The sequence below is a fragment of the Eurosta solidaginis genome, chromosome 3 (genome assembly GCF_040869045.1).
Source record: "Eurosta solidaginis isolate ZX-2024a chromosome 3, ASM4086904v1, whole genome shotgun sequence".
Classification (NCBI taxonomy): Eukaryota; Metazoa; Arthropoda; class Insecta; order Diptera; family Tephritidae; genus Eurosta; species Eurosta solidaginis.
In genome coordinates, this window is record NC_090321.1 from 132,888,392 (window position 1) to 132,901,957 (window position 13,566).

At 35.5% G+C, this 13,566-nt stretch overlaps 1 protein-coding gene across 2 annotated transcripts; it reads right to left on the reverse strand.

The window, feature by feature from the left end:
- Nucleotides 1-5,697: 5,697 nt before the first annotated feature.
- On the reverse strand, nt 5,698-9,748 carry LOC137244282 (uncharacterized). 2 transcript variants are annotated; one of them, XM_067773045.1, is made up of 5 exons: nt 9,599-9,748; nt 9,138-9,294; nt 8,897-9,069; nt 8,664-8,823; nt 5,698-8,608 (listed from the first exon to the last, which is right to left on the reverse strand). In XM_067773045.1, the coding sequence occupies exon 5, from the start codon at nt 8,109-8,111 to the stop codon at nt 6,054-6,056; it is 2,058 nt and encodes a 685-aa protein (XP_067629146.1). In that variant the 5' UTR covers nt 8,112-8,608; nt 8,664-8,823; nt 8,897-9,069; nt 9,138-9,294; nt 9,599-9,748; the 3' UTR covers nt 5,698-6,053. Both variants share the same exon structure in this region, with proteins under 2 accessions (XP_067629146.1, XP_067629147.1).
- Nucleotides 9,749-13,566: the final 3,818 nt, after the last annotated feature.

Sequence of the window (13,566 nt, forward strand, 5' to 3'; positions counted from 1 at the left end):
TTTTGTCACTTCTTGGCATTGATCGACGTCTGTGGCGGTGAAATAGGACTGGTCCGAACGATGCTTGCATTTCCGAAATCCAAAAAATCTTGGTTAAGCAAGTGGGCAACAGGAATGTCGCGCAAAACTTGCTTGCAATTGGAAGTCCACTTTCTAAGTGGGAAACCTGCCGAACTTAAAGCCCCGCAAATTTCATCCCGCGCTTTGATGGTGGATTCTAAGTCGTGCCACCGTCATCGACGTACATATGTCGCGTTAAAATGGTGAAGGCGACCGGATGGGAGTCTTGAACATCGCCCGCCAATTGACGCAATATCCTTATTGATAGGTAGGGAACGCAGTTTGTGCCGAAAGGACCGTATTTAATTGGAATTGACGGATGACGGTGGAAAACGATTTAAACTCCCTTGGCGTGACCAATTGGCGCCGGTTGGCGGAGGGAAGGAGCGACTGGCGCGCCTTGTTGGACGGCCATAAACGTTTAGACGGTTAAGCGCCAATTAAGTAAGTAAGTAAGTAAGTGACGGATGGGTTCATCTGTGGACTCACGAAAAATAATCCTTCGAAATTTCCTCTGTTGAAGATGGACAAATATTTGGCGATACATCTTCTCGATGTCGCTACTAAAGACGAATTTAAACAGTCTCCATCTAAGGATCAAGATCGTAAGATCGTTTTGAAGGATGGGACCGGGAAGCAGATTTTTGTTCAAACTCACACCATTGTCCGAGGGACACGAAGCATTAAACACAACTCTCACCTTCGTAGAAGTGCTTTCTGGCTTGCTTAACGCATGTTGAGGTACGTAATAAGACTTGGACGGATATTCGGACAGGCTTGGTCGGATTTCAGACATATGACTTAAGTGATCATATTCTTTAAGGACTCTCGTATACTCCTCTCGTAAAGAGGGGTTTTTGGCTAGCCTACCTTCACAACGAAAATATTGCGAGAACGTAGTTTTACGTGAATACCCTAAAGAAATATCTGCTGGGAAGTTCCTTCGAAAGGGTAGAGAGACCGTAAATCTCCCCGTATCCGTTCGCGTCGTAGTTGATTTGTAAATCTCTTCGCAGTATTCCTCATTGGTCGTGCGGATCGCGTTCCTTGGGATATCTTCCAATTCCCAAAATGCTGCCAGTTGTTGATACAAAGAGATCTCATTGTAAAAAGAGACACAGGATGTCGCCTCTTTGTTTGCTTTGGTCCGTCCCGTAAGTATCTATCCAAATACCGTTTCCTGGGCGAGAAGATTACTCGTAAAGTCCTTCCGAGTCCCCTCCAACATGATTTGCGGATAGACATCACCTTCAAGCACAAGATCAACTTCTTCGTTCGCAAAGAATCTGCTGTCTGCTAGTTTAATCCCGGGAAGTTTCGTTGGATAGCCGGGTCAATATCGACGGTTGGCAGATTGTCTGCCAATTGAGGTAACACTAAAGCCGTAATGCTGGTGGATACCGTTGTGTCAAGGGGTGAGCCTATATGGACAGGCAAGCTAGGGTGGAATGAGCAGACACCTTATTGTTGATACCTGACACTGTAGCATTCACTTTTTTAGCTGGAAGCCCGATACATCGGCGAAGCCGTTCCGTAATAAATGAACACTCGGAGCCGGAGTCTATTAAAGCTCGGGCCGAGTATACGGTATCACTATATCACAAGGCGGAAGCCTAATATTGCGTTCCCTAACAGGGTCGTCGCTTGATTTTTCAGAGGCTTTATCTTTTTGCTTTGTAGATAGGTCACTTCATATAAGTTGTGTACGCTAACTTATACTTTTTCCTCGCTGCACTAGCATCTTTAGGCGATGTTGCAGCCTCTGACCCCTGAAACTCACTATAGCTGCGTTTTATTTTGTTCCACAGCTCTTTAGCCTCCTCCCTTTGTGTTTCGCTGACGAGTTGATTGGGGCTTTCGATTTCACGAAAGTCCGACTCGAGATCTATCAAAGACTCAACCAATTGATTGAAAATTGCCATTTTTTATTAATTTGTTGGATGAAAAAATTTACTTTGGATTATTAAAACTTGGACGAAATCCGAAAAATGCACGTAGTGCTGAAGTGGTTTTATAATCAAAATTTACTAAAAATGGCGTAAAACTTAAGTAGCCTACAGGTATAGTAAACTTTTTTCCGCTAAAAATTTCAAACTTGTTAACGTAATAGCACTATAATGCTTGAAACTCCCTTTTTCTTTTTGTAAATGAGGTGAATTTTGAAGAACCTATGAATTTCAGTAAGAACACCAACCAAAATCCCGAAGAAACTCACCAAAATCTAGAAATGTTAGTATAATACAACTAAATAAGTGAGCAGAAAAATTGAAAAACTCGAAATTTAGGTACAAAAATGTTTATTTATTATTTCAAAAATTATCACAAATTATTTGAAAAATAATTCCTCATTTTATTTAAAATAAATACCAATAAAAATGTATATTTAAACTTCCTTTTTGAGGTTTCGGGATTCGCAGTACTAATTTCGGCATTTGCACTCCTATATCGAAGCTGCTCACCACCCACCACTATAATACGTGTAGATACGCGAATTCGCCTTGATTTGTTTTCTTCTTTTATTTCGTTTTTCTTACACTTTTTTTTAAAAATGTAATCGCAAATCGCTATTATTATTACTTTTGTAAATTAAAACGATTATAATTCTCGAAATAAACGCGGTGCGAGTGATTTTGTATTCAAATGATATTGTGGCAATTAATTAATGTTAAATCTCCTCTTTACGTGCAGTGCGTTGTTAGTGTTATTACAAAAAATTCACCGTGTCCACTGGTTAATTTGGTTTGATTTGGTTGTACATATGTATATTTGTGTCACTAAACAAAAAAAATAATTATAAATATTCTGTACGCGGTAAAAAATCGGAATTTGGAGACTTGTTCAAGTATTTATTGGACTTTAATAGGAAAAACCGAACAAGCACTCACTGCAAAGCAATTAATTAACCACTTTTTGTTTTGATTATGTCTGTTCGGACGGACACAATATAACGAGGGCCGAAGATGTTTTAATTTTTGGAATTAAAAGCGAAAAACAAAATCACTCGCGCATAATTTGAATTATAATTTTCATTGGAAATTCGTGGAAAATCACTTTTAATATGGATATTTTTGTTTATTGTATTAACTTTGTAAACTGAAAACCCACCCGTATTTAAATTTTTTGCTGTATGTGGGAGTAAGATGAATATGTCGATATGTAGTATGTTCGGCACCTGTTGCATAGTGTGCAAGTACAAGTGTATTCACTTCTTTCTGACAGGCACTCGCTTAAGTGAGCATAACGGGAAAATCTGGGTTGACATTGTTGTTTCGGTTGAAAACGGTCAATTAGGGTTCTGTGCAGGGATGTGAAAGATTGAAACAGGGTTTATGTAGTCACGAAAGTGTTGCTCCTGTTCCACAACATTTTAATTTTTTTCATGGCGAAAACAGTTCAGAGTTATTGACTTTCATTTAAAATTTAATTTATTATACAAGGTTACTTCTCTAAGTGTGAAAAGCATAGAAAACGTAGAGTTTTTCAAATTATTGTGAAAAACTTTTTAAACTCAACAATAAAGTATATCGGTAAAATATTTTCTAGGATTTCTGTACGCAAGTTCATTAAATTTGTGTAATAAAAGAATCTGGTAACAGCATTTTTAAACGAAAAAACAACAATGTCATTGCATAAAAACGTATCTAATAGTTAAACTTTCATTTACTCATATTTTTGCCCGCTTATTTGGTTTGCTTCCACTCACAGCACCGTTTTATTTGACAGAAATTAAGGCGGATTTACATAGACGCTTTGGTTGTGTTGCATCGACTTGAAGCCTTGGCAGGCCCATAATATAAAATTGAGACTCCTTTCCATTTTCTTCGCTTTGAAGCGATGATAGTTGTAAATGCTCCTTTGAGAATCTTGCAACTTTTTGAGTCCTTTAACATTCAACAAACTTTGCTTGGCAAAATATAGGAGCTGCCATAAATTTAACTCATCTGTCGGCGAAGCATCAAAAGATTTACATAAACGATTTGGTTGCGTGCCTACGCTTTGACGACGCCATAAGAAAAACAATCAAACGCCTTGCGTTATCTTTGCTTTGAAGCGACCAAAGCGTTTATATAATTTTGCTTTATGCATTTGTGTAAACAACCATAGAAGTGAAAATTTTCCTCAGGGAAACATGTTACACGCTTTATATTTTGTTAAGTTTCTCTAGACCTTTTTGACTCTAATTTAAATAAATTTTCCTTTCGGTATGTTTCCGCATTGTTGGAGGCTAAAAATATTCTATTATTTATATTTCTGCGGAAATATATGCAACTATTTCATCTGTTAAAACTAAAAAGTTTTATTAAACTATCCAATGCAACTCAGCTTAAAGTACTCTTAGGTACCAAAAATGCAACTCTAGACCTGAGATTTGCAACAGGTGAGCGAGGCTGTTTGAATTTTGACATTTATCGCTTAGTTGATACACTAGTACTGTACACAATGACCTGTTGGCTTGGCGTTTCTTCTTTGATATCAAAGCTTTATTTTTCCAAGTACTCGCTTGTTCGTAGAACGGGTACGAAGGACCATGAACACAATTGGCGGGAATGAAGCCAATTGCGTTTTGCGGAAAAGAAATAAAAACAAGATAATTAGTGTTTATACATAGAAATATGTATAATAATTATAAACTGACTTTATTTCTCCGATATGGGTTAATAAAATATCACAATAAAGGAATTTAGTAACATACGTTTTTTTGTATTTTCCATATCCAAAGTGGAACGCTGGATCAGACGGTGATTGGTTGGCAGGCAAACTAAATCAGGGCCGACGGCAACTTCCAACTCGCCACCGAACCCCGAATTTTCTCTCTTAACGAAAGCAAATGCTGGATCAAGAGGACGATTGGAACACGCAGAAAAATTTTCATGTTGAATCAACACTTTTTTAAGACTTTTTCAGGTTATTATTTTTCAACACTATCGCTCAGGTTGTTTTAACATGAATCTACTTTTTCACTGTTCCTACATGTCTGATCAACATGAAGGAACAGTGTGAATTTAACATGATTACAAACGTTTGAATCAACATGACTTCCTGTTAATACAACATTATTAGTCTCGTTAAATTAATACTATTTCATGTTACTCTAACACGATCTGACATGTTAAACTAACACTATACTATGTTGAAATAGCACGATATGTCATGTTAAACTAACACGATCTATCATGTTAACTTAACGGGGTTTTATTGTTAAATTAATACGATCTATCATGTTAACTTAACAGTGCTTTATTGTTAAATTAACACGATCTATCATGTTATTTAAACAGTTTTTTATTGTTAAATTAACACGATCTATCATGTTATTTTAACATGGTTTTTATTGTTAGATTAACATTCTAAAAATAAAACACCTCGTTTTTGGTTTTTTAAATTAATGTAATTTATTTATGACATTTTTAATTAAGGATTGTTTTTTTATACAAATATGGACATTTTGAGTGGCACTCGGTGTACGCGCTCTCGCATAACAAAAAAAATAAGGCATATAAAAAACTTATGTATAAAAAAAAACCTTTATAATTCAATTACAAGTTTTTTTATAAAAATATGTATACTTATTTTAATAACAACTTTTTGAATACTAATTGCTTTTCAATCGTATAAATTTTCTGTTATTTCGAATAGTATGTGTATGCAAAGGAGGTGAAGATATTTTATCCGCATTTATGAAATTATAGCTGCATAACTTTTCTCCTACAATATATGACTGCGTATGTGAATCAAAGTTTATAATTTGATGCTGAGAACATATAAAAAATAGTTGTTTTAGTGAGCATACTGCAATATCTTCAACCTCAAACAAGTAAACAACAACATCTTTTATAATAAAAAAAAAACCTATTTTGAAAAGTAATCCTTTAAAAGTTACTTCTGAATAAAACTTGTATTTTGAAATATCATATTTAATTTCAAAATTGGATCCGTATTTTAATCCTGTACTGTCAGGCAACAGGAATTTCATATGAATGCTTAAATCAGGCTTAAAAAAAAGTTTCGTTTGATATATTATACGAGAATTTTAGTGCAGCTTTTATTGAAAGACTCCATGGAATATTTACTCGAGATGTAATTGAATTTGAGTATGTTTTGAAAATTTTGTGAACAGCTTCAAATCTCATGCACCATATTTTTTTTAATGGTCCACATTTTTTTATTGAAGAAACATAGTGTAATAGGAAATGGAACTTTGGTTTTAATGGTTTTTTGAACAGTGACTTATATAAATAATGGTGCTTTTCAATAAGTGACTTTAATGTGTTTAAGCTGCATTCGCCTATCTCCAACAGCAGCAAAATATCAATAATTTGCAAAAATACTAAAAAAAAATTCCATACTTCATCTCCTTCCGGTACTAGGTCACTTATTATAAATGGCAAATGATGGACAAAGCACATCATTTCCCTTGCTGATATTTTAAATTTCGAATTTCTTAAATTATTCAAACTTATAGGCGGAGAGCTATTGCCGATTTCAGTTGGTCCATAGGAAAATATTTGCTTTCTATAGTTGAACGTTTCGAGACTAAAATATTTTTTTGTTTCTATGAAATTCAAAAGAACTTCTGAAATGTCGTAATGGCAAACACCTTCAAATAAATCGTGCATCAAATAGAAATAAAAGTTATCTACAATATGAAAACTAGTTATGTCGTTAAAAATACAAGTTTCTGTTATGGCAGTCAACTTGAAATCCTGAATAGCACAGTCGGAAATATACGACTGTCTATTTCGTAAAAATTCGGTGTGTTCTGATATATCCGATTGCATATTAGATTTATGTCTTTTACAGTTACGACAATAGAAGTTTGAATTAAAACTACTAGTAAACCCCAATATAGAGTTTAATCCCAAGTTATCGCCAGTTATAAGAGCAAGGACAAAGAAAACATGAAATTCACCCTCAGCAGTAGTTAAAACTATGCCTTCCGCTTCTAAATGTTGAATAACTTTTATTAGTGGTTTAAATGAATAAATATTGCCGCATTCTTTTCGATCATGTGATTTAAAAAAACCTGCTACAAATATGTTTTCTAACGTTGATAAGTGATGGTTGGGAATTGTTGGAAAGTTATAATAAATACCACATACTGATTGATTACAAGCATGGGAGCCCAATGGATTACCAATTCCAAACTCATCAAAATATAACACGTATGGAATAACCAATTTATTTTTAAAGCTTAACATTTTTTGTTTCCAGGTCTCACCATTAATAACATTTGCATACACATCCTGCTTTGACTGTATAATTTTTATATTTTCTAATGTTAAGTATAAGTTATTTTTAGTTTCGAAATATTTTTTGATTTGAAATTCGATTGGCATTAAAACGCCTGTAACCTTATTTGAATGTAGTCCGGGATTGTTATTTACTATTATTTCAGAAATTTCTTCATTTATTATATATGCAGTGGGAGGAGCAAAAATCTTTTCACGTTCAAGTAATTTGAAAAAACGGTATTCTTTAGTTATATTTTGAAAATTAGAGAAAATGTTTTGGAAATTATTTTCTGCATTTATTCTATTGTTATGATCTTCAATATAGTGCGCCATAAATTTCAAAACATGTTCTTGGATTGGCTTTAAAATGATCTCATGCATATCCTGTACAATAGAAAAAACATCTTTTCTTGTAAAATTGTTCTTGTTATGCAAAGATAATACAAACTGATTGAAATTCATATTTGGCACTCTATTGCTTTGCAAAGAATTTAATTTATTAATTTGATCATTTACTATAACTGAACTTACTATATGCTGTAGTGTATTGTTTTGTAAACTTGAAATGATGTGGTTATTTTGATAAATTTTGCAGCTACTGTTATTAGTAATACAGTCTTGAGCTGATTTGGTATATACAGGTAGGTGAACTCTGTTTAAATGATTTTGAAATGAATACATGTTTGAAAAATATTGACCACATTCAGGTATAGTACAAATAAAATTTTTTATCTTACTACACACATGGAATGATTTTAAGTGGTGGACTAATAATTTTGGATTATGTCCACTAAAATTACAAGCAAAGCACTTAAACATTTTGCGGATTTAGTTAGACATTTTTTTTGCATTTTCCAAATAATTAATTAACAACAGTAAATTAGAGTTAACTGAGCAGTCGAATTTAAAAAAGTATTTTTCCATGAAGTCGTACAAAAATTTAGCTTCTATTGGGTATTTAAGGTTGAATACATGAAATAATTTAAATAAAATATCAAGCGCTCTAACAAATGCTGGTACTTTATACAGTATACCATCAAAAACAATATAATAATTTTCTAAGCTTTTCAATTCTTCGCCTATAACCAATATAAGTGGTTGCAGTGTAGTACATTTTTCCATAGCTTTGCTTTTTAATTCGTCATACCGTCTTTGGTAGTCATTTATATATTCACAGTGCAGCACTGTGACGTTTTGGGCGTCACATATAGATGGTTTCCATTTAAATCTCTTACTATTGGGAGTATTACCAGTTGAAATTAGTGGTGGTTTTAGTATAGAATGCATAAGTAAAGTTATTATACAGTCGGTTGAATCTAAAAGAAAAATAAATTTAAAATTACGTCAACATTAGCCTAGTATACAATTTACCCGAATCAACATTTTCATCAATCATGAGTAGCATGTTGTTTGATGCATTATCCTTAATTTTGTCTCTCATATAGGGAATAATAAGTCGTCTAAAATCCGGCCATTCATTGATCAAATTATTTGCACTGTCTTTGTACTTTACTATAAAATCTATTTCAATCTAAAATTTGAAATAATAATAAAACTATAAAAATTAAATAAATTTGGGTAGAAGTGTATGTAGTTTAACTAACCAATGTATATCCAAGTGAGTTTTTAAGCAGCGGCCAATCAGTAAAAATATTTACTTTTCTATTGAAAATATCCTGTTGCCTTATTTCGATCGTTGCATTCCAATTCTTAACAACTTCACTCCAGGGCTCCATATTGTGTGCAAGCCACAATTTGTCCGCAACTGCATTCTGATCTATAAAGTAAAATGGTGAGTTAAAGATATATTCAAAGGAATTGTGTTAGTGAAATAAAAAATATTACCACTGGTAAAGGGGGCCGAATCCTTTCTTGATGAAAGATCTGTATCATCCAGTAATATATGTTCTCGTTTCTTGTTAAGTTTTCTACGAACGTTTGTTGCCTTATCGTACAACTTTCCTGTAGGATTTTTGCCCTCCCGGCGGTTGCAATAATAGCGCTATATAAAATAAAAATTTATATTTGATTGAGTGTAGGTCCACAACATACGAATTAAATAAAATTGGTAATTGTGTAGATTGCACGTCAACCCGAAAAATGTCGGGAAAGGTACCAAAAGACGCGTTTCGCAAACCTCTGAATATATTAGTTTTCCGCTCGTGGATTCACATTCCGCGTCCTTTGGCGCATTTTCCGACGTATTTTTCGAGTTGACATCTAATCTACACAATTTCCATAAAATTATAAGATGCGCCATTTAAAATAGAAATTTCTATTTGATTGAGTGTAGGTCCACAACATACCAAATTATAAAACGCACCACATAAAATAAAAAATTATATTTGAATTAATGTATGTAGGTCCACAATATACGAATTAAATAAATTTATAAGACGCACTGAAATTTATATTTCATTGAATGTAGGTCCACTGTGTAATGCTGCGCTGCATTGCATTATAGCGCCGCATTGCATTATGACTGTGTAACGCTGCGCGGCATTGCATTATGTCGCCAGTAATACTAATCGGTACTTTGGATATGCTCGAGCAAATGGTAATTCCTGCTATGACCTACAACTTTATAATGAACTTACCGTATTTTCAGAGGGAAACAAAGTTATTATTTGCTCTGAAAAGTTTGCAATATCTTTCACTGCCATGCATTCGTTTTTTTCGGTGAAATAGTTCACAATAATCCCAATCAAAGCTTCGCGATGACTGTCCAGCAGAAACAAGTTTTCTTTGTGGTAATTAATTATGTTTTTGCCTTTAGGCGAGGCATTCAGAATCTCCTCTAAGCTGTTTTGTGCTATTTCGGAATTTTTGAAGTCTTCAAAGGAAGTCATCTCGCTCCTATTCGAGCTGAGAGGCGAAAGAGTGGGCGCCTAAAAAGATAACAATGGTATTCACGATCACGACGCAATGGTATTGCATCGTTGCATAGCAAAACAATGTCAAGGCATTTGCAGAATGCGATACAAAAAATCTATTGCATAGCTATTTGTCGCATTGGAATGCAATGTTTCACATGAGTGCTGTCAGACGGTCAATATGGATCGTGAGTATCGTTAAGTATGTCTATTTTACCATCTCATGGTCAAATATGTGCGAACGCAAAGTGTTGATCACAAAAGCACGCAACACAGTCAATATTCATTGAAAGTATTGTGATCCGTGATCCAGATTTCACAATTTCTAAATATTTTTCAGTGAAAAGTTATTGGCAGAGAACTAATAATTTTACCGGGTCCCAAATATCTTTTGACAGAAATAAAATATCGGGTCTTCGCTTTAGCATTATGCATACCGAAGTCAAAACGCATTTTTCAATACCCCTCCCGACATTTTTTGACGATATCTGAAACAACCCAGAAAAATTGTTATTTTAAAATACCGAAATCCCGGGATTGCCAAAAATCTTCGGCGTTCGATGCCTTACTACACAGTCAATATGGATCGCAATCAGTGGATCACGTCATTAAATATTGAAGGTCTGACAGCACGCTATCGAACAGCTGATTTGCTCATTGAATAGAAAGGGCGCTCACGATTCGGAAATTTACAACCCATATGCAATTAAACATGAATACCCCTTATTACAATCAAGCAAATACATAAAAATTAAAACTTACTTCGTTTTGGCGCCAGTGTGAAAGCCGCTCCCTGAATTTTATTCTTAGCCCAATCTCTGTCTTTGGGAAAATGTCTGCCAAGTCAGCATCGTTTAGAAGACACATGTTTTCAGCATCTAAGCCACAATCTAAAAATTAAAGAAAAATCGTTTCATTAAAAACTTTCTAAATTGCCAAAGCAATTGTAAAACTGCTAAAATACGTCCAAAAATGTCGGAATAGGTATCAAACGACGCCATGCCCAGTATTTCTGCGCAGAACACTTTTTGCCTAATGTTATTACAACAACCACATGAAAACTTGCAACTTGGATTGCAAATATCTTTTCACAGAAGGAAACAAATACCAAACGCCTTCGGATTATTGATACCGAGGTAACACGAAAAATTACACAAATTACTTACCCAAAACTCTTTGTAAAACTCGTTCATCAAATTGCATCCTACCGCAAATAATTTCGCGTAAAGCTTCCACTTCTTTATTCGGAGAATAAACTAATATTTCTTCTGGGGTCTCAACAAATAAGACATCCGACTCTTGGTCGAAATGGGGCATAAGGAAATCTATTTCTTCGCCCATTTGGTTGGCACAATTTCGGAAAATAAAGTTTTGGATAATTAAAAATTCACACAGTTTTCGCCACGTACATATGCGCTTGTACATAAAATCGGAATAATGTAAGAGGCAGCGCAGCCATGGCGGAACAATACAAGGTGGCCGCGGCTCGACATCATACACACGTTCCATGTGTTTTGTTTTTGTAATTCTTTGGTGTAATGTCGAAATCGTACTACGCTAGAGAATGTTGTGTCAAATGTTATGAAAAAAACTAGCAATCAGATACTTACCGATGCAACCTAGTTTTTTTCCGCCATGCAGCGCAGCATAGAAAAACGAACGATCACTATTACCACATAGACATTTTTATCCAAAATGTAAACTAAATAATAAAATGGCTTGTTTAACTACTAAGTTAGTTTTTTTGGGGTTTGCACGGGTTTTCGCGCTTTACTTTTGATCGAATTGAGATATTAAATTTATGTTTCCAGATTCCTAATCTATACGTAAATACGCGTGTTTGGGTCTCCTATTTGATATATTTTATCAGATTTTCTGTAGGTACCCATACACTAAACTATGAATTTCCTTTAGGTTCTACTTTCACAGTTGTGATCTGTACGACCCCCTTTACCATTCCCAGAAAGTAGTTTTTCCCAAAGCGTGATGTTCTCTAGTAAAGTTTCTCCAATATGCCACAAACAATAATGTTTCTCTTTTTCGATAAGAGAACTTTGGTACTTTGGAACTTTTAGCCATTTTACCTTACCAATACTGGCAACACTGACCACGACTTAACTTCTGTTCTTTTGAGAACAAAATTCTGTTCACAATCTTTGATGGGGGACAGATGACGGTCGAAAACAACACTTCTTCGTGTTAAATCAAACCGAATTTATGGTGAGGGATACACACTAATGTAATTCTAATGCAGAAACAGTTCATGTTATTTTAACCATACGATTCATGTTAAAATGTTCGTGTTGATTTTTCGAAATTGTTTTTGCTTTACGTACTAGAGCTGTTCATGTTCATTCAACATGATTCATGTTAACTAAAAATGTAAGAAATTTTTCTGTGTGAAGTTAGCCGTTGCTTGCTCACAAACGTAAAAATAGGTAAGTCGAGGGTGGCTACCCGGTAGGAAATTAATTAGGCCACTCATTAGGTTAGGTTTGGTTGCAAGGGCTGAGCTGAACACTATGGTAACAAGCTCACTACTTAGGCCACCAATGGGCCCATTGTAATACCCTGTACGGTCTCAAAAAAGGACCCCTACCCTGCCTAAAGCGGGTCAAACCACCTCGTGGAAATTATACATTTTGCCAGACCCTTTACTTCATAGCAAGAGACCTCAGCGAGGTCATGTAGAAAAGGTTTACCGAGGATAGCCATCCTATGCCTACTAAGCGCTGGACAGTGACAGAGAAGGTGCTGGACGCTCTCTTCCTCTTCTGTACATCTGCAGCTGCGACAATAGTCGCTACCCCCATTCTAGCACCGTGCGTGCCTATTAAGCAATGCCCTGTTAGAACCCTTATCAGGGACGATAGAGCTGATTTGTTTAAAGTCAGAAGCGCTTCTGTGCGCCCCGTTGTCATATGAGGGCCAGGTTTGCCTGGATGTCTCACACGAAGATATGGCTGACCATAGTCCATTTGCGATTCTTAAAGTGCTTGTGCTCACACGAAGCGTGAAAGTGGCCATGGGTATGCCTACCGAATCATTTCCCGGAAGGATATGGTCGGTGGTGCCTCTTCTGGCCAGCTCGTCTGCTCTGCAATTGCCTTCAATATCCCTGTGCCCAGGTACCCATATAAGGCTGATACTGAAGTGCTGAGCCATCTCGTTAAGAGATATGCGGCATTCAGTGACCGACTTTGCGTTGTCGACGAATGAGTCCAGGGCCTTTAATGCGGCCTGGCTGTCAGAGAAAATTAACACCCGTTTACCATCGTTAGGCATAGACCCAAGATGGTTCACAGCCCTGTGTATTGCCAGCATTTCCGCTTGGCAAACACTACAGTGATCTGGTAGGCGAAAAAAGACCTCTAGACCCAGATACGGCGAAAAAAGGCCTG